Raw genomic sequence first — 27546 nt, forward strand, 5'->3', positions numbered from 1 at the left:
GCAGTCACTGGTAAAATAAGAGAAACATTTGATTCTTCTGCATTTATGCATTTGCTCTGCTTGTATGCATGCAGGAGAGCAAGTGTCTACCATTGGGCATCAAGTATGGTTTAATGGCATCAGCTCCAGAATGACAATCTAGAAAATACAGGAAGCAAGAAGGTTAAGCCAAATGCATTGGACAGTTAAAGGGATTCCACAAAATAGTAACCTCCTGTAAACAGCCTACAACGTGTTACAGATGAGAAAGGAAAGCAGACAGTAAGCCTTTGGGCGCAAGCAAGTCTTTGCAGTAAGGTATGCTCATAGGCTTGTTAACCTGGAAGTGACCAAGCATGCTCAGTACAGATGGACTTCTTGGAAAGTATTATTTGCAAAATTTTGGCAAATCCAGGCAGGTGAAAAACAGCTTGAACAGAAGACAATGTTAGGTTACTGTTGTTTTCATGGAGTACTAGGTGCTCATCTGTAACACACCATTTCTGGCAGATAAGTTTTAACCATTGTTATTTTTATAGACCACATTAGCTGCCAATATGAAATATCTTATCTCTATCTGGTGTCAAGTCCTGCACTAAGATTTGTTAACTGCTTGATTACATAAGAGAAGCTGTACCTGACAACAGAACCCAGCCTTACCCTAACATTATCTCAGTAGATTGGCAGCTGACCCAGACAAGGCATGATAGTGGTTTTGGTTGTTTTCAAGTCATGATGCAGATGTCCTTAGCAAGCATTGAAGAGGAAAGTAAGAAATACAGACAGATCTGGTTTAACAGACTCCATTTACTATTTATCAATTATTTTATCTATAGATCTGCTCAATAAAACAAACTATACTTTGTATAATAGATTACTTCATTGCAGGTATTGCACAGGCTATATTCATCTGGGCACCATGGAAACAAGATAGCAGGAAGTTACTGTCTTTTTTTTTAAATATATCATTTAACACAATTAGACCCAGCACAAGAGAATACTAACCATTTAGAATGGGTAATCTCATTTAAATATCCACAGCCATCTCATTTCAGTTCTACTGGATTAGAGAATCCAGAGTATTAGTACTGGACAGCGCACAAGGAAGGCCTCCTCTCTGCAACACACTACCCTTGGCTAGTCGCCTCCAAAGGCATTCAGCGGGTCATCAAATGTGCTCAGTGTCTTGCTTTCAGATTTTCCTTCTGAAGCTGCTTGGGAAGATCTGCTTTTGGGTGTGGGTATCTTGACTTGGCTGCTAGAGAAGATATCATCTAAAGGGAAAAAAAAAGATAGATTTTACTGTGAAGTGACCGCCAAACAGAAGTAACATGTACGTAAGAGTCTCCAGCACACAGTAGTGACTGCCAAGGACATTCTGTGATAAACAAATGCTTTCCTGCTGCTTGCGATTCTAGATGCACTTGTAACGACGTATGTGGGAGCTGTTAGCTGTAAGTCAAATTAAGAATATTTTTTCTTCTCAGTAGAGCAGAATAATATTTGTATTTTAACATGTTCAAGCTCTCATAAGCATTTGAGAAGTACTAATAAATTAAACCTCCCCAATAAATTCCATCATGCAAATGCCAGATAACATCCCTCTTATCTAGAACATTAGCATCTGAGGAAACTGAGAGATCCAAGAGCTACGAGATTGTTGCCAAAGAAAATCAGAAGAGGAAAAAGACGGTACTTGCTAACAACTACTGTTGCGACATCCACTAGCCCTATGAGAGTCTTTAATCTACAGCACAATAAGAACACAGCATATCACTTGAGAATAGAGCACAACTAATATGCAAGGAGGCAGACAGCTACAGCCGCCATTCTGCTGAATAGTCAAGAAGTCTGTCTACAGTCCTGAATCAAGATGTCCCACCACCTTCCTCAATACAAGCATTTCTGTTACGAATAATTAGGACCACAAAGTGGAAAAGTATCATGTTGCTATTAAGACAGAGTCCTCTCCTGAAGGATAACAACAGGTAGAAATGAAACCCTCCAACCCAGATACCCTGTGCCAACAGCAAAGCTCACAGACCTGCAGTTCGTGCTGTGGCTAGTGCTGTTTGTGTTTAGGACTGTGCTCATGGAAAGAGACGGAGCTGCTACCATATGGAGCCACTACCATATACATGCTGAAGTGTTGCCCTGAGGTTTCCTGGGCACACACAACGGCAGATCTCTTACTATACACTAAGGTTTTAAATTTAGGATACTCGGATTATGCAGTTGGACTATAAGAGGATAAAAAAAAAGTTTACAAGACTGAGATATGTGGATCACTAGTGATTCACAAGGCTGGTATAAGTAGCACATAACTGGTCTTGAATCCCTATTAAGAAAACACAGGTTTTATACAGAGGTTAATAGCCACTTACTGGTTCAGAGTGTAAAAACTAGTATTTCAGCGTTCAGCATGTATCCTAACCTTAAGCAGAGGCCAAGCATGGAGTAGCCTATCACAATGTGCTTGCCTTTCTCTTCTCACTACTTCTTCCACTCCAGCATGTGTCTGCTACTGTGCTGATCATAGGGATTACATGGGAATAATCCAGGACAGCATTTCAGCACAAGAGCAGTTTAGAAAGACAGTAAAACAGAGTAATCCCCTAGTGGCATCACTCCAAAGCAAGAAGCTATCACATGGATTAGCTTCACAGCAGAGGGGAAGTACAGTGAGTGCCATCAGCAGTAGACGTATCATTACCATTTTATGACAAGGCTTAAGGAATAGGAAAGTTTTGGCCATGGAAAACAGTATTTGTCAATGCACAAGAAAGCTCAGTCACCATTTTGCAGACTCTCCCAGACAGGCAGAGGTGACATCAAGATGTTTCTGTCATCAGCCATAAGGTCACTGAGGAGGCCAGGAGGATAAAGACCTGAGAAAGAGTTTTTCTAATACTGCCACCACAAGCCTAACACAAATGTAGTAAATGGTGACTAGAAGCTGTGGTAGGACAAAGAAGGAAAGCAGCTTGCAGCCGCCACTCCCCACCCCTCCCCCAAACTGCACCCACTTACTGTTTTATTTGCAGCAGAAAGGATCTCCTAAGGCAACAATATGCAGCCCTAATAAAGTGCTACCATGATCACTTAAGCCAACTCTTAACCTGAAGCATAGGCAAGTGCCAGTTCTACCACTCTACTGCCAGCAGGGCATCCTCACCTTCAGGCATCTTCCCTACACTCCTGTTGGTGTTCTGGAGCTCCACAGCTTTGGGCACAAAGTAGCTGCACCTATGGCTGCACCACAAAACAGTCAACACTCTAGAGGAAGATGAAGTCTATCAGATACAGGGTGCTGTAGATGCTATAGGTATCAAAATCAGATGTGACATCAAACAACAAGCTCTAGCACCAGAGTAGATGTCAAAAGTGGAAGTGCAAACGACAGGTTCTGTTGTGGCTAATTTTCCAAGAGACTTTCAAGTGGCACTCTACAACTGTTTTTTTCAACATCAAGTCTGGATTTTTATGCTGAAGTATTTGGAAGGGGTAGCTGTTTGGGAAATTCTTTAATTTGCTATAGGCTACATGAAAAAATGTAAGTTATTAAAATAAGATATTTTAATAATCCAATACATATTTAAAATACCTTGCCCACAAATGTTTAAGTCTTATTTTTTATATCAATTGAGAAGGTTTTGAAATCTCAAGATGTTCATTCTCTTGAAAGTTTTCTAACACTTTTACAGACTTCAGCCGGGTCATTCCATCAAGCTGGAATGCTTAACAGCAGTCCAAGCAAAACAGTGATAAGTCAGATTCAATTCGAATAGGTTAGAAAGAATCAAGACTGACAAGAATCAAAGCTAGCGGAGAAAGGAAATTTTTTTTTGTCTTAGAGGAAAAGAAATACATGCAATCCCAAAGAAGAGCTATAAACATGAAGAACCTGAGAACAAACAGACACTGTCGGGGATCAAATGACTTTCAACACCTCCAGTGATGGAGAACAAGAAAAGAGCATGCTTTGCATCATTTCACATTACTATATGCTGCTTTTCAAAAAATTATAAGAGGCAAACTTTTGCTTTCAGGTATAGTATTTGTAATTTGTTCTGGGTATACATGGATGTAAACAAAATCTTATGGGCTCCAAGGTAGTCAACACAATAGTGAAGGTGGGGTGGGAAGAGATGCTAATTTCTTCATATCAGTGATTCATCTGAAAGTATGATACAAAAAGCTGTGCAAATTGAAACAGAGAATGTATGTCTTAGAGCCATAACAAGAGATTAGTCTCTTACGCCAGACAAGAGGAGTTTTCTAATTCCCACAGGTGAGAAAATCCCTACAGGAATTAAACTATTCCTTCTCAGAAGAATTTTATACACTGTCCTAAACCATTTAAATGCCATACTAGTTCTACAAATCTAGGAAGTTCTCATCCAATGTTAAAATCCAAAGACGACCAGAGATTTCAGAGCAGTTGAAAATTTAAAAGAAAGCAAAGGGTTCTAAAAACATCTCCAATAAATGCAACTCAGGACAATATTATGAGATTAGCAGCAAGACATTAGACACTTACCCATATCATCATCAAATATGGATTTTTGTTCCACCTTTTTCTTGGTCTTCTTTTCTTTTGGTTTTATGGTGAGATCCGCAAAAATATCAATGTTATCATCAAACAGGTTAGTCTCTGGCATTTTCTCTTTTGCTTTGTTCATTGGTTTAATTGCCTCAGTAGCAAATATATCATCCTTGGAGCAAAGCATAGAGAACTCATCAATACATAACACACTTCAAGAGAATAGTCAAATTATCTGTACACAGCAGCTGAGATGTTTAGAAGACTGACAGCCTTGGGCTTCTCAAACCGAAGAAGTTTGAGTCCCTTCTCCCCATGGAGAACTCAGCAGAAGTGCCTTAGTGTGGGACTGTGCACAGGTCAAGTACAGCACACAGAGGCTTGTATCGGCTGCCCAGCATGCCAACTTTATTCCTTTTTTTAAAAGGGTTATTTGAGCTGCTGTGCATTGAACAGACAGCTAACAGATAAGAACCAAATACTTGTATTACTCTGAAAAAGGTCGTAATCATAGGCACGTTGTCACAGCACATTTCAGTGACATGCCTGCTCTGTGTTAAGGCTCCACCTTTCAATCCACTCTTGCTAATGAGAGGATGAACATCCAAAGAAAGGGCTTCTATTGCCCAGTAGCAGAGCATGATTGACAGTTCACTACCTATCCTGCACACCGCATCCTACTACTCAGCAACCTCCATTAAGCCTATGTCTAAGTAGAGGGGTCTGCATAAGGCCCTGGGGATCAAAAAGGCCAAGGTAGCAGGCTCACTCATTACCTCAAAGATATCTTGGGCGGTAGGGTCAACGGCTTGCCGGACAGCAGATTTCAACTCCTTTTTTCCAGTTTTCTGACAGGTGAAGAGAGAGTCTTCCTCTTCCTCCAAAAAAGGTATAGGGCTGCTTTTTGTTGAAGATTTTTGCTGTACAGGCTGGAAGAGATCACTGCTGTCCTGATCACCCAGAACAGACAGATCAGGCTTTTTCTCCCTGCCCTTGATGGGTTTGTTAGCCACACTGTCTGGCATTCCCTCCTTTAACTTTGTTTGTGCAGCTGGTTTGGATGTTGAGCTGCTTGCAAAAAGGTCTTCTGATTCAAACAGATCATCCCCTTGGTCTGTGGATTCTGGAGGAAGAAGTTTGTTTGTCCCAGCAGACAAAATGCTGCCATGAGCTGGCAGTGACAAGCCAGAGAGAAAGCAGTTTTCCTTGGACTCTGCTTCAGTAGCAAGAGGCTCCTTTATGTTCACTATTGCTGACATCTGTTTAGGTAGAGAGAATTGCGATTCTTTAGCACTGTCCACCTCCTCACTCTCTTCAGGCTCTTGGGCAGCTAGACGGCGGGCCATTCTGCTAGGGGGTCTTCGTTTTCCTGTAACCTTGATCCTGGTCTGCAAGAAAGGAGTAAAAGCAGAACAGAGTTATACAGAAGGAAAAAAGCCCCACAATTCACAGAAGACAGGTTAGGATTCCTGTTATGTTTCCTTGTAGCACTTTGTCTGCCTTCACAACACTGCAGTTAACATGCATTACCCCTTTAATACTAGCACACTGAAACTAAATTAACTACAAGTTCTGCTCACAGCTCTGGTTTAAGTAACTTAAATGGCTACATGTACATTTAAACAAATACTCAGTTGAGAATTTTGAGCAAGGAATGCTGAGCAGACACTGATTTAGGTTATAGGGAGAAGCAGTAGGAACCATGCATCATCAGCTTAGCATCGTCCATTCTGTCCATTTTTCCGAAAGGGAAAGATGGACAAGTGGGACACTCAAGCTTGGAGTAGTTTGCAGTAAGGTTCAGAATAATAACCCAGGACTTTTGCTTTGTTGCCCTCTGGTCGTTCCACAGCAGGTGGAATTGGGGTACAAAAGCAACAGTACTCGCAAGTAGAGAGTCACAACACAGGTCAGCAAGCCACTCTAACCTCTCAGCTTTAGGTAGTACCTCAATCTGACAGCTTGCTAATCCAGGGGCTTCTGTGGTGCAGTTAGTCTGTTCAAGTCATGACTAATTATGTTTTCCATTTAATTTAATTTTATGCATAGCCTGCTGCAGTTCATTCCTCTGCTGCTTTTAAAAAAGCCCCCCTGCAAGTTTCCATTATAGCCTCTACCATGTCCCCACATGGACAGGAGTATTCACACAGGTAGGAAACAGATCAGTACAACCTCCTCTTCCCTTTTGTTAATTGCTGTGTTGGAGTAGAAGGCCAATCTGGATGGATGTGCTGTAACACAGCTTAAAGGAGCCATGTGCTTTTGCCAGAATCATTGTAGAAGCACATCTGCCTTCAGAGTGTGGGGCTGTATTTATCAGAGCATGGCTGAAAAACAGGAAAATTATGATGGAAGGGAGATGCGCTTGAAGTAAACTGATCCCTGCTCCATGCACTGTTCTTTGAAAGGACAGCCAGAATGTTGGGTAGGTTGCTTTGTTCCAGACTTTAGAAAAAAGTGCATTTGGCTGCATATATTTACAGCTTAAACTCAAACTTGAAAGGTTCAAGAAGCAATGACACACCAAAACTAAAACATGTAACCTAAGCCACAAAAAACATTTACTGTATAGTTACCAAGAAGCTGCTTCTCAGATTAATTCTGTAAACAAACATGCATCATCACTATGCTAAAATGAACATTCAAGGTTGACCATATGCAGCTACAGGAGCTCTATTCTTTTGCAAGCCTATTTAAAAGTATCACGATAGAGGGTTTTGTCTGTGGTGCAGGACATGCTGCTATTGGAAACAACTATGCCTACATGGTAATGCATTAGTCTGATGTACAAGCTTCAAACCCATTTGACACTAAGGGGTCATGTCGGCCATTGTGGTCACAGCTGCTGCATCTTCCTAAGTCATCTCTGCTGCTCATCTAGTAATGAACAGCCCCAGCAGCATTAAGCAAAGAAAGAATCAAAGTTAAGATCCTAAGTTATCTTGTTCAAATTGCTGCTCTCAGAAAACCCACGAGATTTATAAAATCATAAGCACCCAGACCAAATCTTAACTACATGGTTCAAGCTTTTTTTTTTTTTAAAGAACCACTAAATCTTTAATTAGAATATGCTTTTGCAGTCCATAAAGTAGAAGGTATGAATAAAAAACAAGTGAGTCGATGCAGAGATCTGCCATGTCAAAAGCTGTAACACTTTGTTTTGGTTTTGTGTGGGTTTTTTCTTTAAAAACAATGTTTTTGTTTGAAAAAGAATTGGGAGTGACAGTTCAGGACAACATGACATTTTTATCCACAGAGGAAGTAAAGGTCAGCCTACAGCAGTGATGTGTTCTTAATATCTTGCCATAGCAGCTGTCCATAACGTATTTTATAGTTAGTCTAGAGAGATGCCTTTTTTATGGTTTTCAGGTTGGCATCTCCTGGGACGGGACAAGATGTTATGCTGAAATACCTTTAACCTATAGGGAAAACCACTGTACTTGGGGAATGTACACATGTACCTTAAAAAGGCACAGAATTAGGCATATGCATAAGCCCCTTAACAGAGCTAAGAATGTAGTAGGCTTGACTTTCTATTCAGTGGTCCACGGAAGTGAGAGGGAATTAGATTTCCACACCTCCATTTAGATTCAGATAGACCACACTGTTAGCAGAACCTGCATATCAAAACACAAATTCCCGCACAAGGACAGACTGCATTTCTAATCCCCCTTTCTATCCTCCTAAATACCAAGGTTACCTTATTGGCGCTGTGCAAGGTATCTGCTTGCATAGGCTGATCAAAGCTTACACCTAGTTCTTCATTGTTTTCTGCAGCAGAGAAGGCTTCGCTGTTCTGTACATCCTTGGGCTCATGCAATGGAGTGTCCAGAACTGGTAAGGGGGACTTTACATTGGAGACCTTAGGCATTGCACCAGGTAGTAAGGCTGCAGGATTAATAGCTAAGTTAGCCTAAAAAACAGAGAAAACAAAAACATACACACAAAAAGAGATCATGTTAATACTGCTCAAGAGCAAGCATGGCTCCAGAGAAGCAGCAAGAACTAGCATATGTAGGCATTCAAGTTCTACTTCTGCAAGTGCCTGGCCCTTCTCACACCTATGCACTTCTGTGTCTCCCACATCCTCTGTCTCACTAAGCCTGTGGAGTGCTTGACACTATTATTCTGTATAAGAGCTGCAGGAACAGCATGGCCATGTTATGTCAGACCAAACACCTATGGAGCTCAGTATCCTATCTGAAGACAACAATGGTTCTGACATTGTGATACTGCGATATAGACAGTTATTAGTCATTTCATGTCAGAAGAGGGACATAACCAAAACCCCAAACCCCTAAGAGTCTCTGAACATACCCCTAAGAGTCTCTGAACATACCCCTAAGAGTCCTAAAAAGAATAGAAGGTCAAAGTGGAACCCACCCTCTGCCCCTCAAATAGAGTAAATAGCGCTGCTCAGAGTCAGGACTGAAATGGGAGGGGGAAATAATATTAAACATGCAGTACAGAAAAAGTAATAGAAAATATGCCATCTGAAAAAAAAATAATAAAATTGCAAGAGTAAGGTAAGGAAGTAAAAAGATTTTGTTTCAGGGAGAGCCATCAGTGAGGCAAGGAAGATTTTTTTTTTTTTTGAAAGTCAAAATGCCAGTAAAGTTAGTTACTTGTAGCTTTCCAATCCGAGATGAGGGCTCTTTGGTTTTAATGGGAACAGGACCTGTAGATTTCTGCACAGAATCACACTGGATTAAACAAGAAGACAAGTTGTTGCCAACCAGACCATAGTTTGCATTAATACATCTATACAAAGCAGCTCACTGCTTATCAATTTCTTCTGTAGATACGTTGTTATCATCACATTCTACCACCAGAACTACAGCCACTCAATTTTCAGCTTCAGTTCCCCACATGCCATAGCCCCATCTTCATTATCACATTTCATTTCACCCTCCTTCTACCCAATATTATACTTTGCCACAGTAACCCAACAACTTCCATCTTCTCCAGGTCACACACAACACCACTCAAATCAAACTGTGACAGCTACCCTCACTCCTTGCTTATTCCTTCCCCTAAGACCCTCTGAAGCCATGTTGCCAGATCATGATATAACTAACTTTTCTCTTTGTGACGGGCTATAATAGGGCCACAGACTTCAATGAAGCACACATGGAAGCCAAGAGGGCTACAAAACTGTACCTCTCAGCCTGCAAGGAAAACAGCTTCAAAGAAATGACTGCTCCTCTACAGGCCATCAGTGCCAGAAATAAGACTAGACTAAAAGAGCAAGAGCAGCTTTTTGGTCTGAAGACTTGGGTCAATTCTAGGACTCAGGGATGAACCACATCAGCTAAGGTGCTCTTCCCAGGGCTTGCTCTCCACAAGTTTGTAGTCTACCATGGTTCTGTGAGCTAGGCTGTACTAATGTTGGTGTGACTGGGCAGTCAGAGCTCCTTCAGCCAGGCTGCAGTAACTGAGGGTTTGCAAGGATTAGGACAGTGGTTTGGGGGTCTTGATAGCATGACAGAGGAATCCCAGTGTCTGAGGAGATCGTTCTCCACTTAAATGCATGTGGTGTTCAGCTGAACCTCAGGCTGAGATCATTCCTATACCAGGCTGTCAGTAGCTACAAAAAAGGGAAAGATGAGCATGGTTCTACACTTCAAGGAATACTTCACCATAAGGGAAGACAGGCTAATTACTAGCCCTACAGACTTGCTCTGTGTTCCTCAGCCCAGGGAAGAAAAAAAAACAACCAAAAACCAAAAAACCACTCCCCACAATGAAAAGCTAATCTCCTACAGATGGAAATCCAACAAGCAGTTCTGGTGAGGCACAAGCCTGAATTCAGATCCAGACTGCCTCTCCCAGAGACCCTCGGTTCTGCAAGATTAAGGACAGGAGCAGGAGTCTTGTTTGCTCATTATAAAGTCTCCAAGACAAGATTCTCAACGGCCACAGATATGAGCTGCATGCCCTGATCTCCTTTCTGAGAAAGCCTACCTATAATTTAAAGATCACATTCACTCCAACAGACACTGGCACTTCAGAGAAGAATGAACAATCCGTTTTCAATCCAGCTGGACCTGAGGTGTAGTTCGTCACTGCCTTGTACTTTGCCCTTATAAGTGTGTGGGCAATGAATAAAAGACTGTATCAATAGCATTTAAACTTCTTGCTAGTAACAGGGCACCTGCTGATAAGCAGAGACAAGTTTGGCCACTTGTCTTTGCTGCTTTGCAGCCAGAGAATCCAGGCATTAGTTTTGATCTTTCCAAGAGACTTTTTTAAAACAAAATGATACATCTCCTTTTTCTTTGCATGCTGTTCAAGGCAGAAGATTTAGGTACTTGCCTCTGTAGTTACTGCCTTCAGAGCTTCATCTCGTTTGGCACTTAAAGCATTTTCTAGAAGGTTACTGCTCTCCAAGGAAGAGCCAGTACTAGCCTTAAGTGTTTTCTTCTCGGCTATTTTCTGAAAGCATTAAGAGCACAAGTCAACATGAATTGGGTAAAAAGCATGGTCTGCAGATCAAAAAAAAACCCAAACAACCCAAGCAAAGCTTTTTAAAATCTTGCTTTTATCTGAAAAGAAAACTAGCCACATCTTTTGACTCTGCAATGCATCGTAGGCATTGCCTTTGGGCTCTGCAATGACAAGGGCCTTCCACTCCATTCCTTTAGCCTACCACAGCCTTTGCTGTCTATGCTAAGAATAAATAATGAGAGTTTCAATAAACTTCTAAATGTATACATATTTCCTCATGCACAGGACAGCAGTGAAAATAAAAGCACAAAGCTAGCTAAGGAACACTGCTATTTTTATGTTTTCAAGCAAACAGGCTCCATATATAGCTGCCAAGCGCTAATTACTTAAGACCACCCCTTACACAGTCCTCAAAGAAACTGTTTCCAGGAACTATTGCCAGTTTTCTAGCCCAACTTCCAGCTATAGACATGAAAATAGACTAAAGTAAAAGTTGACTTCAATTTAATCGAGCTAAATACATTTAGAGTAGCAGTTTAGAATGCATGTTATGACCTCAGACCACCTGTAATGCAGTCTAGTTCAATACTGCAGCTGCTCACCATCTAAAAACAATCCAGTGATCACAAGGATTTTAATACCGCATTCATTACCTTAAATCAAACCAACCTGCAGAGACTTTAATTACATAAGTCATAGAGCAAGGCTCATCAGTCATGCGTGAACTACAGGGAAGTAATACTAGCAAGATAAACAATAAAGCAGTTAAACAATACAAACTCTACTACTCTGATTTCTGCTCAGGTGTGTTCTCTTACACCTAAGCCAGTCCCAGTGGTACACAAAAAGAAAAAGAATCCTCTCATCCCAGCTTTGGGAGACCTAATACATCTGTTTGTTCCCTACGTCGGTCACAACAGCCACTTCTATTATCTCAAAAAGATTTGAGAAGTCACTTCATTTCTTGTGGGAATATATATGGGAAAAAATCCCTTCAATACACTTCTTTCCAACGTCTTTTATAAGCCATTTACAGTAGAGGAACAGATACCGGAAGGTTTGTTTTAGCAGTACTGAAGAGATCATCCTCATCGTCATCCCCAAAAAGCCCTCCTCCAGACGATGGCTTCAGGACACGGTTTGCAGACTAAAGAGACAAAGGGTAAAGAAAAGATGTGTCACAGATCAAAAGCACATCTCCTTTGGCGCATGATGCCTGAACTGATATTAGCACTTGGCCCTCCCTGGAAATCAATGACTTTTAAGCTATGTTCAAACAAGGAACACTGGTAAGCTGCACACTTCAAAGACTGTTTTTCAATAGCAGGTTCAGAGGAGGATTTTGAACTCACCATTGACTTCTTGGGGCTGGCAAAGAGGTCGACGTCTGGATCATTGTCCTTCTGAAGTTTGTGACTGAAGAGGAGCTCTTCGTCTTGAAAGACTCCGGTGCTTTTGGGCTGAGTACTTTTCTCTGAAGCCTGGAAGGAGAGGAGAAAGGTCCACACAGGGAGAAAATCCCTCTTTAAGGAGGTTATTTGCCTAGTGATAAGAGAGGTTACACTACAACCCTGGTAACAAAAATACAACTTTAACTGCCAGTTATATATTTTACTTTGACCAAATTTGCAAAACTTACAACGTAAGTATTTGTATTCACAATTCCATTTGATAAGACGACATTAACCAAAATGTATCTTATCTGTCTGCTGACCTGAGATCCAGCTGCTACTATTTACCTGTAAAGGTTCCTTAGAAAGAAGAAAAAAAAAAAAAAGGTTTTCAGTATGTTATCATGAGTGTACAGTAAGGTTTATATTTTAGTCAGACTTTTATGCCTTGAATTTTTCAGCTGAGGGTGCAGGACAGAGAAGTGAGAGGAAGAGAATCTGTTTAATTATCTTCCTAAACTACCTTTTTATAGAAGAATAAAACAAAATAAAATTAAAAAAAACCCCAAAGTTGAAGGCCTGTAAAGCTATTATTGTTGCTAGATTCCCTGTTCTCCTCCTGTTAAAGCAAACACACCCCCACAATGAAGAACAGAACATATTGTCTGCCTTTGGCAAGAACTTGTACTTTCAAATTTGCTGGTGGTGGGGAATGTTAACAGTGAAACATATCACCTTATCAGCCCTCCACTATCTGGCAAACCAACCAATATCAGCTGCTTGGACACCAAAAACAATGCCTTTCTATGATCATGGTCACTGTATGCACCCAGGTCTGACTTTCAAAAGGCAAAGGCCCCACTGAATGTCTAGGTAAAAACCAGTATCTACGTTTCACCACCCAGCTGTCTCTTCAGGACCTATGCAATGAAAGGAAGAGCATGACAATGTCCAGTAGCATAACATCAGACTCTAAATCCAAGCAGCAGGAGCAGCAGTCATAAGAATAAAGCCCAACTTTCCCCTTCCCAGTCCAAGTCTCCAGGAGCCCCAAAGGGCTGCCTACTAAAGCTAGTTTCCAGTACACCATTTTTGGTCCATACACCCTGTCCTATGATTTTTATTACTGCTCCATTCTCAGCCTCTCTGTGCACCAGTTTTAATTTTATATCAAAAGCCAGGTCACATTTTTAGAGCACTAGAACTGCTGTTTATGCCCAGATACATTAAAACCTAATGCACATCTAGTAGCATCCACACATGAAACGCATATTAAGCTAAGCAAGGAAAATAGTAGCACCTTTCAGATTTGCCTATCAAAAAGATTAAGTTCCTAAATTACCTATTCTAATTTTTGCATGAATATGCATTTCACCACCTTAATCACTTCGTGACTGTTATGTGCTGACAGCTGAGCACTTTGAAGGAAAGATTTGAAAGGATTTATATCTTCCAAATTCATAGTACAAATGTGGCTTCTTGCAACCATCTCACAATGTGGCCCCCCCAAAAAAAACACCAAACACAGGATACATTCACGACAGGTAAATAAGTGCTCAAGTTAACAATCCATTTTAACTCAGAAGCAGCTATAAACAGGGATTTTTCTCCAAAAGCCATCTATTTCATTCAGGTCCAGGGACTTCTGAATAAAGTGTGTATAGCCTTTAGGGTTGACAACTTGCTTTACATGGTCACACTAAGATGATGAAACCTTGTGGTATACTGTAGTATACAGTATGTACTTTTTGACATGACTTCAAGTTTACAGAAAAAAAAATTTGGTATATCTGCATCAAGTAGAAACAAGAACATTGCTATGGATTCAAGGATATTGCTGCTGAAGATTCAAAGTCTACCTCTTGATGGTACACGCTATATCAGGGAAGCCAGACAGCAAGAATATGGCAACTGGAGGCTTTTTTAAAAAAGTGAACACATATACTTGAAAACCAGAAGTAAACACAGAATTAAGATGTTTCTTGCTGAAGCTAAGTCTGCAGGCATATATCCACCAAGCAAACTGCAACAATATAAAGAAAATAAACAGATAAACCACAAGGCTTCAAATTCCACATCCTTCTACTTCCTAGTACCTTTGACCTTGAGGGGTAACTGGGGAGTCAGTTCTGTACAGCAGACATCAAGTAGCTACACCAAAACATCTGTACAGAATTTCTTTTCATACTAGCATGCAGCCAAATGCTTTCGAGTTAGTGGGATGAAAAAATTTACAAAGGAATTCAGGATCATGGGGAAGAGCAGGAATAACTTCTCATCCAAGAATCTGGAAGTTTAGAAATAGAGAAAGATTAGCCTCCATGACATGGAGAGAGGGAAGGGTAAAAACAAAACCTTGGCTAGAATAGTAGAGGTAGAAAGGTAGAAATTCTATTTCCTAGTGTTCAAGAACTTCCCTAGACTCACCACACCAATTTCCTTCTGTGCATTTTTAATGCCATCATCATCTTCCAGTCTCTCCTCTTCCTCCTCCTCAAACAAGCTTAACACGTTCTTAGCTTGAGTCTTGACATCTTTCTCCAGAGCTGGTGGTGATGTTGCAAACAGATCTGAACTGCTGGCTGGCTCTGAAGATGTTGCTGCAAAAGGCTCCACCAAAAAAACAAAAAACAAACAAAAAAAACCCACAAAAACCCACATCAGCCTGTTATTTAGTTCAGGTTTGCCCAAAAAACCACTAAGCTTTCTTGGTTAAATACAGCAGTGTTCAGAGTTCTGCAATCTATTACCAAGCAGACAACTATATTCAACTCATTTTTCCTAAGCAGACAGAATAGCAACATGCAGATTAGCGAGAGACAGTAGATAAAGAAGAGAACATACTTCATGGCTCTGAAGGGAACACAAGTTTTCTCCTGTACCCTACACTATAGCACTGTTGATAAGCAGCTTCCTGCATAAGGTTTCCTCCTCATCCATATGTCAGGTTGCATGTGTACCACAAGGCTGCTTTAAGCAGCTTTGCCATTATCTCTGAGGTACCTGGGTCATGGAACTTGGGATTCTTTGGAGTGGGCAGCACTACCTGAACCTTGAATGCACTCAGGAAAGCATGAAGTGTGATAACTACTCTGGAAATTCACCAGCTGGTAATTCCCCAACAATCACTCAGCAAGACCATGCCCAAGACTAAGGTCTGCTGAAGCTTCTTCAATAATACACTCAATAATACACATCAATACTGTTCTGTAACAGTGCTGTGCAGGAGAAATTCACAATCCTGAAAGCCACAGCTACCAACACCATTTATAACTCAGACTATGTTGAAACAAAGTTACTGAGCTTGAAGCAAAGCCTACAAATTAGTATAAGCTATATTTCAAAGGAAAGCTCTGTCCATGTGAATAAAGATTACCCAACCCACTCTGGAGGAAAAACAAAAGAGATTCCTCCCCCTGCCCCCTAAATAACCCCCAGACAATTCTCTCATGTATGTCAGTTGGGAAACAACTTTTAAATGCCATTTAATCAGTTTGCTGTTTGACTGACAAGTGATTTTGCTAAGTGGAGACAGAGTTATTCTCTCCTTGGCAATAGAAGAGGAAATCCAGAAAAAGAATTCTGTCCCAGCGCAGCACTGTTAGGTTGTTTGGGGTTTGTTTTTTTTTTTTTTTTTTTTTTTAAACTGAACCTTTACCACACTTCAGATTAATGTAAGAAAATCCCTTACTTTTTCCTTTGTTTGCTGCCCTGCAACATCTGTTCCTCTAGGCACAGGAACTGCTCCAGGTTCTTCTAAACACCACAATTTATCTTCTACATGGTTAGACTTTGCTGCTCTATCTGGCAGGTCTTCTTCTTCCTCCTTTTCTTCTTCATTAAAGAAAGGTGGTGCTTGTGCTGGTTTTACTTTCTCCTGCAAAATTAACAGAAGGTTGACACGAAATTAGCGGGTCTATAAGAAGCATACGCTGCTGTGGGATAGCAGAGTCTCAGTTTGCCTTCTACAGGGATCTAGGACACTGGTAACACGCTTGACTTCTCCTACTTTCCTCCCATGGGACATTCTGGTTTGTGCCTTTTGATTTCTAGTATTATAGGCTCTTGAGTCTGGTTGAAGAGTGCCAGGAAGCAGTTGCAAGCTTAGAACGGATGCCCTGGGAATCTTGTCTGGTTGGTGCACTGTTTCCTGTGACTGCCAGCAGCTAGACTGTGTCTTGCCTGTTTCTTCTTCTGTTGCCAAGCCTATCATCTTTATGGGCCACGACAACTGTTTTCCTGGTAAGCAGAAAGGCAAGGGGGGAAGGGGAGGTGGCACACACACATGCAGGAATTCCCACTACAGATACAGCCATGTTAAGCTTTTGCAACTCCTACTCTCAATTCCAAAGCACGGCCAAACAGGCAGTACGCTATGGGTTAAGCTCGTAAGATGGAGGATAGCATAAGTACCCTCAACACAGGGCCAGTAAGAAGCCTGTAGACACATCTGAACTAGCTTGTGTTGAGGTGACACAGAGGATGAAGCCCTAGCTTCACAGTCAGTAGTAAGCCGTCTGTTCCTTTTAATGGTATTTTATGGTTGAGAGCTCTCAAGACATCCTCAGGAAGGGCTTTTAGGATAAACCAAACAAATTTAGGGTTAGTGGTCAAGAAAATTTTAAAACGTCTATTAGGTTGATGGCAGTAAGAAGTTTTACATCTAAGAGTTCAGTCTGCCCTGTTCCCATTCCCAATTTGCTAGAACTACCATTGTCTAAAACAAGTTAGACTTACATTCAGTACTTAACAAGGAATATAGGCTATAAAAAGACTAAGTGTTCCACATTAGTTTTAAAAGAAAGGGGAGGTACCACTGCAGCCTTAGCAGCTGAAGGAAGTAGCGTTGATTGGGAGCTGAAGAGTGATTCTCCATTAATAGCATCATCTTCAAACAACAACGATACCTTCTGTGGCTTTCTTTGGCTGCAATGAGAGAGAGGAGAAAGTGGAAGATTCAGTGCAAAAGTTTCAGAGGCCATGCATTGCATCTGCTTAAAAGTATAACTTAGGACCATCATTTGCAGCAAGTGGTCCCAGACACGGGACTCAGCTTCCTCACTGTCTCCACAATTCTACCACCCTCCCTTCTTGTCTGCACAGCTTTCTGCAGAAATAAAGATATAAAGTCCCCTTGACCTCTTTTTATCACAAGCAGGGAAATGGAGAGCCCAGTTCAGTGGTGGCAAGGAGAATGATCCACCGCAGATACAAAAGAGGTAAAAGCCCAGCCCTGCCCATTCTCACTCACACACCTCTACTTCCTCAGCAGAAGTAGCAAGGGACAATGCTTGCAATATGCCTGGGTCCATCTGGTTTTGAGGGCACTGCTGGGCTGTTCTGAAAAAATGCCCCCCTCCCCCCCTTCCCTCCCAGGACTGTCACCTCTCTTTAGTGATTGCAAATAAATCCTCCTCATCCTCTTCCTCAAAGAGGCTCGTCTTCTTCACAGCTTTAGCCTGACTGACAGTGCTAGCTGGTTTTGCAGGGTCCTCTTTTCGGTCGTCTTCAGAAGGAAGTTTAGCTGGCTTGGAGACATTCCAGTGTTCCTTAAAAATAAGGAATCCTTAAGTTTTCTTTTGTCATGGTCAGAGCCACTTTCCTATCTTCTCTATAGGCAGTAACACTTGAGCATCTTGTCAGTCCTTGCTTCTGTCTACTAGTTTATTTTCCTGCCTTTGTGTTAGCCACTGTAATCTGACATTGCTTGGGCTTTGCAGAGGGCCTGGCCACCTTTTGGAATACAGTATTTGCCCAGCAAAATAGGGTACACACACTTTACCATTATAGTTGCTCTTGACAACTGAAGTCAGTGTCAATTATAGTCACAGGAGTAAGGTCACCCAGTAGAACCTGATTTGTGCCACTTAAATAATTAGGAAGTTTGATGTATGGTGAAAAAAAACGAAAAAAAACCCAAGAAAAAACACAACACCCACACCCAAGACACCTTGTTACTAGAGTGCATGATGCTGCACTTCCTATTTCACTAACTTTCAGCCACAGTACTTTTTTTTTTCCCCCCTCTCTAGAGCTAGCATTTAATCAAGCCTACCCACTGAACAAGTCAAACCTCTACATTAGGAGGAAACATTGCTGGGGTTGGGAGAGTTTTCTGGCTTGGGTGTTTTCTTATTCCCAGCATTTCAAGTGGTTTGCCCCATTCCCCACCTCTGTTTGTCCCCTTTCTGAAAGGGACTACAGGCATGTTGAAGTATGAACTTGGTTTTTTCTACGTTAAGATAAAAATGCATCTAAAGATATTACTAGTATCCACTAAACAAGCAATTACAGGACAGGTAATAAAAATCAAGTCTACACAAGAGTAATTTTGGGGGTGGGAAGGCTAAGAAGAGTCTGTATCCTATTCATGTGAGTTAATTCAGAGACTTTCCACACAAGTTTTTAATGTACTTCATGTCTCTAGCTTTCATTTAAGATGCACGACAGCACCTAATCCATCCCTAGAAGAGGGCTGCTCTCTGGGAAGCCTAGTCATTTATGTTTCATTTTTCCCATCCCTAGATTTAAAAAACAGAAAAACAACAAACAAAAAAACCCTACCAAAACCCAAGCAAACAAAAAACCCACCAAAAACCACCACAGACAAAACCCCAAAGAAACCCCACCCCAAAAACCCAAAACAAAGAAAAACTCACTACATATCTATCTAGAACTGCTAAACTTTCCTTACAGAAATTATAGCAGTAAGAGCAAACTTATTTTTCCCTTTTAGTATTTTTAAGTCAGATTTGTTGGCAGCAGCCTCATTTTGCTATGGATCTTTCTATAAATTACATTGAAAATACTGATTTTCTCTTCCACATGACTTCTGTTACCTAGATCCTGAGATAATTTGAGCTAAGAATCAGACAGCTTCCTAAGCTGCAAACAAGTCACAGGATTGGGGTAGGCATGGCATGTGGACTCAGTGGAGTTTGATGGTGGTTCCCGTCTCAACAGTTTTATGCTTTGCCCAGCATAAAGCCCAGTAACTCCTTTCAACCAAGTCTTACTCCTCAGTACCTCCTCATCACTGCTGAAGAATAAGCTGGAGGCTTTCTTGAGTGGCTCTGACTGTTTTGTTTTCTCTTCTGGGGGTTTTTCCTGTTGCTTCTTGGCAGGCACCACACCAAAGAGATCCTTAAAATAAAATTAAAAATATATATATTTTTAAAAAATCAAAAGCCAAAACCACAATGAAAAGCTTACTGAGAAGTTGTCAGCATGCAAGATCCTGTTGCCATCCACTTCTCAGATGAGCAGGACAGAGAAATGGTGTTTTGTGAACCCTTTCTGAACACAATTTCAGGTGTGACACAGTATTCTGGTACAGGGAATTCTACGCACACAGCATTTGGTAGACCAGAAACTTGTAAGCACACAGCCTGGTTTTGGCCAACAGATTCTCCACCGTAAGGCTTGACCAGCAGCCAAAAACCACCACACAGCAATTCTGTTGCACAGCAGCTAACACAATGGGGCACTGTTTCCACATCTACATAATGAAATAGAGAATGAGCCCTATTGTGAGAGGACAGGCAATACGCAAGCTGAACCACTACCACCGGGCAAGAACCAAGACTTTTCACTGAAGACACTCATGCAGATTATTATATAGGCATCAGAATATACAAAAGCATATGTTGACTTCACCACCTAACACTTATTTATGCTTTTGTCCACTCAACTTGAACTTCGGCTCCATAACACAACCTTCATGGCAGATACCAGAGACCTTACCACATTACAAAATGTTTCACTACCCTGACAGTTGCTTCTGAACAGCCCCTATTCAGAAAGGTGAGCTGGAAGCAGTCCCCTCTTGAACAGGAAACCTTTATCTTGAGTTTGCAGAAGTCCTCTATCTTACGGCTCTGAGCAGGCCTCCTATTTGCCTCAGGTTAAGACTATGGGGTAAGTTAACTCACCATGAAGGCTACAGGCCCAGAGCTGAAAGCTCTTTGGAGGGTGTGCAGTAGGGAGAAGAGAGTAAAAGAGGTAAGAAAAACACACACTAATTCAATTTTGTTAAGTTTCTTGCACAAACTATGCTCTGATCTCAGTTTCTACACTACCAGCCACAATTCTTACACACTGAAAAGCAAGAAAAAAGGAATTCACCAGCCATGACACAAGAGAAGCAAGAAGTCATCCATGTGGCTAGGTACACCACAGGCCAGGATAAAACAGCTTCTTGAAGCTCATATCCATTCTATTGCTCAGTGTTCTCTAGTCCTATCAATCAGAGGGATAACATCCTTCATGTTTAGGTCCAGAGATGATATGCACTGACTGAAAAATACTAAAAAGACACCAAGAACTCGAAAGAGTCCCTGCTACCATTTTCCTCCATAATGCTGTCAACATGCTCAGAACTGCTACACAATGCAAGATCGATTTAGTGCTCTAGTTTAGTACTTCATTACAAGCTTAGTGTTGTAAACTTCTGCATATTTCCTGCTGCATTTGCAACAGGCTGTGCAGGAGGGTTCCCATACACAGGCATTATCAGGAAGCGGTACTTACCTCTTCATCATCATCAAACAAGGAGAGCGGAGCTCTTGTCATGGACTTGGTGGGAAGAGATGTAGCTTTAGACTCTGCAGTTTTACTCGATGAAAACAAGTCCTGTGCAAACCAAAGAAACGTCACTTTGCAAAGCAATGCTATACGTTTAAGAACTCTAAATGGGACATTCATGTTTTTCCTTTTAAAAAAAAGTGTTTAGTGTGCCTGTGAAGTAGGGAAAGATTGTCTTACTCGGATGTACCAATAACCTGCAACGCCATGGGGACTTCCCTCAGCTTTGCAGATTAATTGCTAGCTGGAAGCTGAGGACACAAGATTAAACATTGTCCTGGTTTTGGCTAGAATAGACTTGATTTTCTTCCTAGTACCTGGTATAGTGCTGTGTTTTGGATTTAGTATGAGAATAATGTTGATAACACAGGGATGTTTTAGTTGTTGCTAAGTAGTGCTTACACTAGTCAAGGACTTTTCAGCTTCCCATGCTCTGCCAGGGGCACAAGAAGCTGGAAGGGGGCACAGCCAGGACAGCTGACCCAAACTGGCCAAAGGGCTATTCCATACCATATGACGTCATGCTCAGTATATAAACTGGAGGAAGTTGGCCAGGGGAAGTGATCACTGCTCAGGGAGCGGCTGGGCATTGGTCAGCAGGTGGTAAGCAACTGCATTGTGCATCACTTGTTTTGTACATTCTTTTATCATTATTATTATTTTCTCTTCCTCTGCTGTCCTATTAAACTGTCTTTATCTCAATCCACAGGTTTTACTTTTTTTTCCCCCAATTCTCTCCCCCATGCCACCAGGGGGGAGGGTGAGCGAGCAGCTCTGTGGTGCTTAGCTGCTGATGGGGGTTAAACCACAACAAACATAGGTAGTCTTTCATGATTCTTGCTCTTGATTTGCTGATCTTTCCCCTCTTCAGGCTTTCAATTTATGCCTGTGTGTACCACACAAGTTTAACTCTCTGAAGATAGGGAAGACATTCCCACAGATTTCACTCTTGGAGCAAAACGGAACTTTCAGGATGGCTGGGAATAGATGCATGGATGTTAGAGTTCCCAATCCTACAGATAAATAAGGAGTCCCCAGATACGAGGGGACTGAAGTCAGGGTGACTCAGATCCCAAGGATTTCTGTAGGGATTTATTAAAGAGATACTCACTTCAGAATCCTCCTCATCAGAGAAGAGGCCCCTCTGTTTTCTTGGAGGCATTTCAGATAAAGGCTTGAAGTCCTCACCTGAAGATTGTTGACTCTTTAGGACAAATAAAGACACTGCATCAGCACCCATTTAGATTTAGTATGGGCATGCACATCATATGACCCTTTCTAAGAGGCATGCTGCTGGCAGCGTCCCAGCAGCTGAAGGGACAGAACACAAGCTTGTCACCCATGGGCTGAAGTCCAAAACTCATGTGCTGAGTGAGTTCCTCACATGCAGCCAGAGCTATGCACAAGTGACTTGCAGGTCTTACCATAGGCCTCCCCTCCCACAACAATCCTTCTCAGCAGAAAAATGTATGCAGCAACTCATGCCAGGCCCCCTCATGAGTTAAACAAAAATGTTTCTTTTAACAAGTTGTGTTTTGTAAAGGAAGAGACCAGTTTGTGCCAGCCATCATTTCCTGCATTAGCACAGCACAGCCCCAGCCTGCCACCAGCTATATTGCCATTAAACTCAGAATTATTCCAGACCCAAGCACTACTGTCAGCAAGCTTGAAGTATAAAACAGCCCTCACTTCCTGACAGAGCAGGAATAGTGCTGCTGAATCAGTGCTCATACTCTCCTCCAGAAAAGCCAAGTGCTATGAGATCAGAGCAATGGCATTGGATGACCCCCCACCACCACTCCCGCTCCATTGACCACGGATACTCTTGCACTGCACCAGAAATTGAAGCTGGCTTTGGTCCTTGTGCTCAGGTGCTTCTCATAAGGCAATATAGAGAAAGTCCTACAGCAATTTGCATTAGACATTCCCAGCACTGTACACTTCTCAGTCCAGAGGGGAGAAGTTGCTGTAGTTCATTATGTTCAAATACTTCTTGGACAGCGAATATGTATAAAATGAATACGTACAATCTCTGCCATAGAAAAAGAGCATTACTACTTTCCTCAAGACACTGCTCCGAAAATGAAAGCGGAGTGGGCATTAGGAGGCTCTCATAACTCCGTACATGTGTCCTCAGGACAGCATTTAAAGCTTCAGTTCTACAACTTCAGAGTTTTCAGCTGAAAAACAGCTTTAATGCTTCAAGTATCATATATGCTTAGGTAGAACTGTGGCATCCACCTTCCTCTCCCACAATATATACAAGCAATGGGTTACCAGTTAAGTTGCTATCAGCAGTTGGTGTAAGTGCACACACAGTCCCTGCAGCACAGAACTGTGACACCAGAGGTTCTTAAGTTAGGCTGGTTTCGTTTTGGCCACGAACTTCATAAACATTTTTTATTATCAGAGGCTTCTTGTTTTGCTCTCATTTCAATCCTGCCTTAATAAGATTCTTCCAGCCACTGCCCCCACAAAAAAAACAAACCTCAAATAAACCCAAAGTTTGAGAGGCAAAAGGCATTTAAGGATCCCTGAAGCACTTGGGTCATGGAAAACCCTATGAACCTAGTTCAGTTTCACAAATATGGCACTTCCATAGTGTTGTACATCAAAAGACTACTTCAGCTGCAGTAGTAACTTCTTCCTAAAACCTTAGCCATACAATCCATTTATATGTCATTACCTTTTTTCCCACAACTGTCTCCCTACGGCTTTCTGTTTCTTTAGTTGTGCCAGCAACCACAGAAGGAATGGCAGGTTTTTCTGTGAATAAGTCACCTTCATCATCATCATCAAATAGGTCAGCTGTGGACTTGACTGCATTAAGAGACAAAACAAACAGGGAATGACAAGAACAGAACAGCCACTACTGAACAAGAGAAGATACCAGTCTCAAAAGATACCATGCTCCCTTTTTAAAGATGACCAACATCAAGAGTCTTTAAGAGAAAAAGCTAGACAAGCTCTCGAAGTGAAACACCACTTACTTGAGAGCACTGGTGACAGAGACTGCAGTCAACAAGCATTGGGGTAGAGTCAGTTGGCACCTCTAAAGGCAGTGTTTTATATTGGCTTGGCACCTTCAAAGGCCTAGAGCCTGCCAATAGGGAGTGTTGGCCACAGGCACTCAAGGCTGTGTGAATAAAGTCTGTACCATTTCCCTGATTCAAGTCTAGATACTGCCCTAGCAGTAGAAGGAGCATCCTAAAAGAGGGAAGTCGGTGGAGAGCATATACAAATAAACCAGTCCCACACCACTCTGAGGAAAAGAAATGGCAATAACAAAAAAAATCCCCAAACCCAAAACACACAAGCAGAAGTAACAGTGATGCAGGTTTGAATTTTGTAACTCATTGGTTCCTATCAGTTTGAATTTTGATGACCTTTAATGTTTAATCTTCCACTGCACATGTAAAGAGGTACCTGAATCTGGAGGCTTTTTAGTTGCTCCCACAAAGAAGTCATCATCATCATCATCATCAAACAGAACAACTTTCCCAGGCTGTTTAGGAGTCTTCTCTGTGCTCTGTGCTGCAGGTTTCTTGTCTTTTTCGACAATTATAGTGGAACTAAACACATCACTTCCTCCTGCAGGTCAGATGGGAAAAAAAAAAAACAGAACAAAACAACCCACTCAGAGATCATTGCCAGAGTTACTGAAAAGCTGAACTTGTGCTATAGCAAGTGGAGCCAGGCGGTTTCCATCACAGCAACTTTTAATGCGCTCCTGCAACAATGCCACATCAAAAGCATTAGCTAGAAACTTCCTGATAAAGCCAAGTCACAGACAGATAGCCCCTCACTCTCACTGCAGTCAATTCTTCCTCAAACCTACTCATCTCCCCTAGGAACAGCAGCCAGGTTCCCTCTTAAAGCTAGAAGACCCAGCAGTCCCACACTGTCGTCCCTATGGACTTCTCAAACCAGTATTCTACTTACTAACTAGTAAGCTACACCACTGTGGACAAATAAAAGTGGTAAGGTGCTTGAGGAGACGGGAGGACAGGTGGCTGAGTTCTCCCAAGGAGCTGCACTTGCCATGCAAGACCACTAGCAGTACTGCAGCATGAGGCTGAGTTTGGTCCCAAGATTCCTGCGTACTTCAGATATGGCAGGGACCAACTAGAATAAGCTGGTAACAACTGTTTCTTCTACATCTGGTGTGGAAATGTCCTGCTTCAGCAATACGTGCATGTTGATAATTGTCTGCAAACACTTTTAGCATTTTTGGTAAAAATAGGCAGCCTGGTTCTAAGCCTGTCTTTTTGCTCCTTATGTATAGATGCTTGGAAATGGTAAAAAAAAAAGATACTTTAATTGAAAGGTTGGCAGAAAGTAGAACAACTGCTATAAGGTTAAAAGTCAGCAGACTGTGTGAATTTTGACCAGCATAGCAGCAGTTTATTATAACAAAAAGTGTATCACACCATTAGAAAGTGCCACAGGATTAACAGGAATACAGCCACAAAGTTTCATTAATTATTAAACATTCTCAAGTTCCTAAACAAACTGTTCACTGAGAATGTGTTCATCAAGCAATTTTGAATAGCAAAGGAGCCTCAATCTCAGTTTTTCTCTGGTGACTTTAGCTTGTCTACAAGTTACTGAGAGGGAACAATTGAAGTCTTTGAATAAATGTTACATATAACTTAATTCCTCATGAACTAGAACAGGACACTGTCAGAATGATGGGAAGTTCACTGCTTACGCAACAGTATCTCCAAGAAAGAGCGAAGGATAAAGAAAACCTCAATCTGCTGTTTTAAACTTTGCTACCAAGTCTTTTAATTATATTGAATGACCATTGCTGATGTATATCTTTGATCCTGGAGTAAAAAGGATCAAAGTATTTGTGTATGTCCTACTCTAAAAATCATCCTGACTGAGGGCTCAGTTAACTGAAGCCATAGTCTTAAAATAGGCCTTTCTTAATAAAGGGCAAAACTTGAAATTAACGTAACTCAGTCAGGTGAAGACCCTACACAGAGACAGAAGACAAAGTTGGTTGATCCTAAGAGACTGGTGACATGTTTCTTTTCACTGCTCAACTTGAAGTCTGATATGGAACAGGGATCTTAGTACAATTTTTTTTTTTTCTAGCTCTGAGTTACAGATCTGGTCCTTCCCCATGTATGCAGATCCTCCTAATCAAAACCAGAGAAAAAGATTGGCCATCTTTACCTGTGCCACAAAAGTATAGGATCTTGATGTTTAAACTGTTCTGCTAACCTAAAGGAATATGATCCAATCTGCAAGATCAAAATGCATTTCCTTCTCAGAGTATAGAGGGAAGGTGTGACTGCATGCACTGCACACTTAAACCGTATAATATCAGTTAAAGGAACACACATCCTTAAAAGTGCATAGCACAACACTGGAAGCTGACAGCTGCTAATATCTGCCATCAATGATATCTACCTTCAGAACTCCTACAGAATCTTGATTATCCATAAAGCATGCCGCAGTTTAGGCTTAGCATGGTAGAAGCACCTATATTTGTCATTAAGCACACAATCAAGCAATGCAGTGCTGCTGTATTTGGATAGTTTTCTTCAAAACCTCCCCAGCAGGTTTTAAAGAAAAGAGCATTTTGTGCATGAAGCAATTTGCTATTGAATGAATCATACCTGGGAACAGAGATACTGCACCTGCAGGAACTTTCTTTAGGGACTTTGTAGAGGACACTGAAATCATAGGAAGTACAATACAAATGGATGTACTTATTTTATGCTGTCAAAGCCTTCAGAACTCTACCATAGAAATAGGAATCTGAGAAGTCTTCTAAGCTCCATTTTTTTTCCTCAACAGCTCAGAACTTTAGACATTCTCCTTGAACTTCTGGTTTTTTTGCAGATATATATAAAGTCCATTAAAACTCTACAAAACAGCTCTACTAAACTGAAGCTTATAAACATGATATACATTTACACATCACATTACTTACAAGAGTTCACATTCACACACTCAAAACCACTCCAATACAATACACTCAAAACAAAATGGCTTAGCCTCCCAACACATATCCGAAAATTCATCAAATACAATGTTTCAGTAAAAGCTGCTGCAATACAGAATGTGTGCTCAGACTCCTTAAGGGTCTAGATATGCAGCTAATGGCAAACTCAGACGTGCATTAATCTGCAAGAAGAAATCTTTACTCCACTCAAACCCACAACTGCATCCTGCAAAGTACTCTTCAGCAGCAGGAGCCCAGTGCATGCAGAGAGCTCTGCCAACATCAGTAAGGACATCCTTTCAGCTCCAAGGACAGTAGGTATGTGTAAGAGACCATAGTGAACAAACACATTTAAAATTCAAGGAAAACACAGCTGTTCTCTATTAAGACTGGGGAGAAGAGACTTGCCAACAATTGCTACTCCAGACTTTCTAGTTTGGAAACAAAACAGTCTAGCTGCTAGCAGTGATGAATGACAGCATAGACAGGACTACAGGAGGCAACAATTGGTTCTTACCTTCACTTATGGGGACTCGGTCCTCTCTCTCTTTTGATTCTTCTCCTTTTGGTGCTTCAGCAAAAAGATCACTCTGATTGTAGATGAAAATGCAAAGGGGGAGAAGTGGTGAATTTGTTTTTTGTAG

At 41.4% G+C, this 27546-nt stretch overlaps 1 protein-coding gene across 7 annotated transcripts in view; it reads right to left on the reverse strand.

The window, feature by feature from the left end:
* The window catches only part of WASHC2C (WASH complex subunit 2C), a 39180-nt gene continuing 11634 nt past the window's right edge, over positions 1-27546 (reverse strand). Inside the window, exons 13-32 of one of the 7 annotated variants that reach the window (XR_012043974.1) lie at positions 27420-27492; positions 26574-26630; positions 24370-24534; positions 23630-23763; positions 22055-22147; positions 20890-20991; positions 19387-19503; positions 17746-17909; positions 17175-17286; positions 16052-16237; positions 14788-14970; positions 12322-12450; positions 12021-12116; positions 10838-10957; positions 9148-9225; positions 8223-8435; positions 5299-5910; positions 4520-4694; positions 985-1253; positions 1-138 (exon numbers count right to left, since the gene is read on the reverse strand). Coding sequence is in view for 6 of the 7 variants with exons in the window: in XM_072871406.1 (XP_072727507.1) it covers positions 1117-1253; positions 4520-4694; positions 5299-5910; positions 8223-8435; positions 9148-9225; positions 10838-10957; positions 12021-12116; positions 12322-12450; positions 14788-14970; positions 16052-16237; positions 17175-17286; positions 17746-17909; positions 19387-19503; positions 20890-20991; positions 22055-22147; positions 23630-23763; positions 24370-24534; positions 26574-26630; positions 27420-27492 (2946 nt within the window). In the remaining variant the exon portion in view is untranslated. The other 6 variants (XM_072871410.1, XM_072871407.1, XM_072871406.1 and 3 more) reach the window with 6 other exon arrangements.

Source organism: Ciconia boyciana, chromosome 8 (assembly GCF_034638445.1).
Source record: "Ciconia boyciana chromosome 8, ASM3463844v1, whole genome shotgun sequence".
Taxonomy (NCBI): domain Eukaryota; kingdom Metazoa; phylum Chordata; class Aves; order Ciconiiformes; family Ciconiidae; genus Ciconia; species Ciconia boyciana.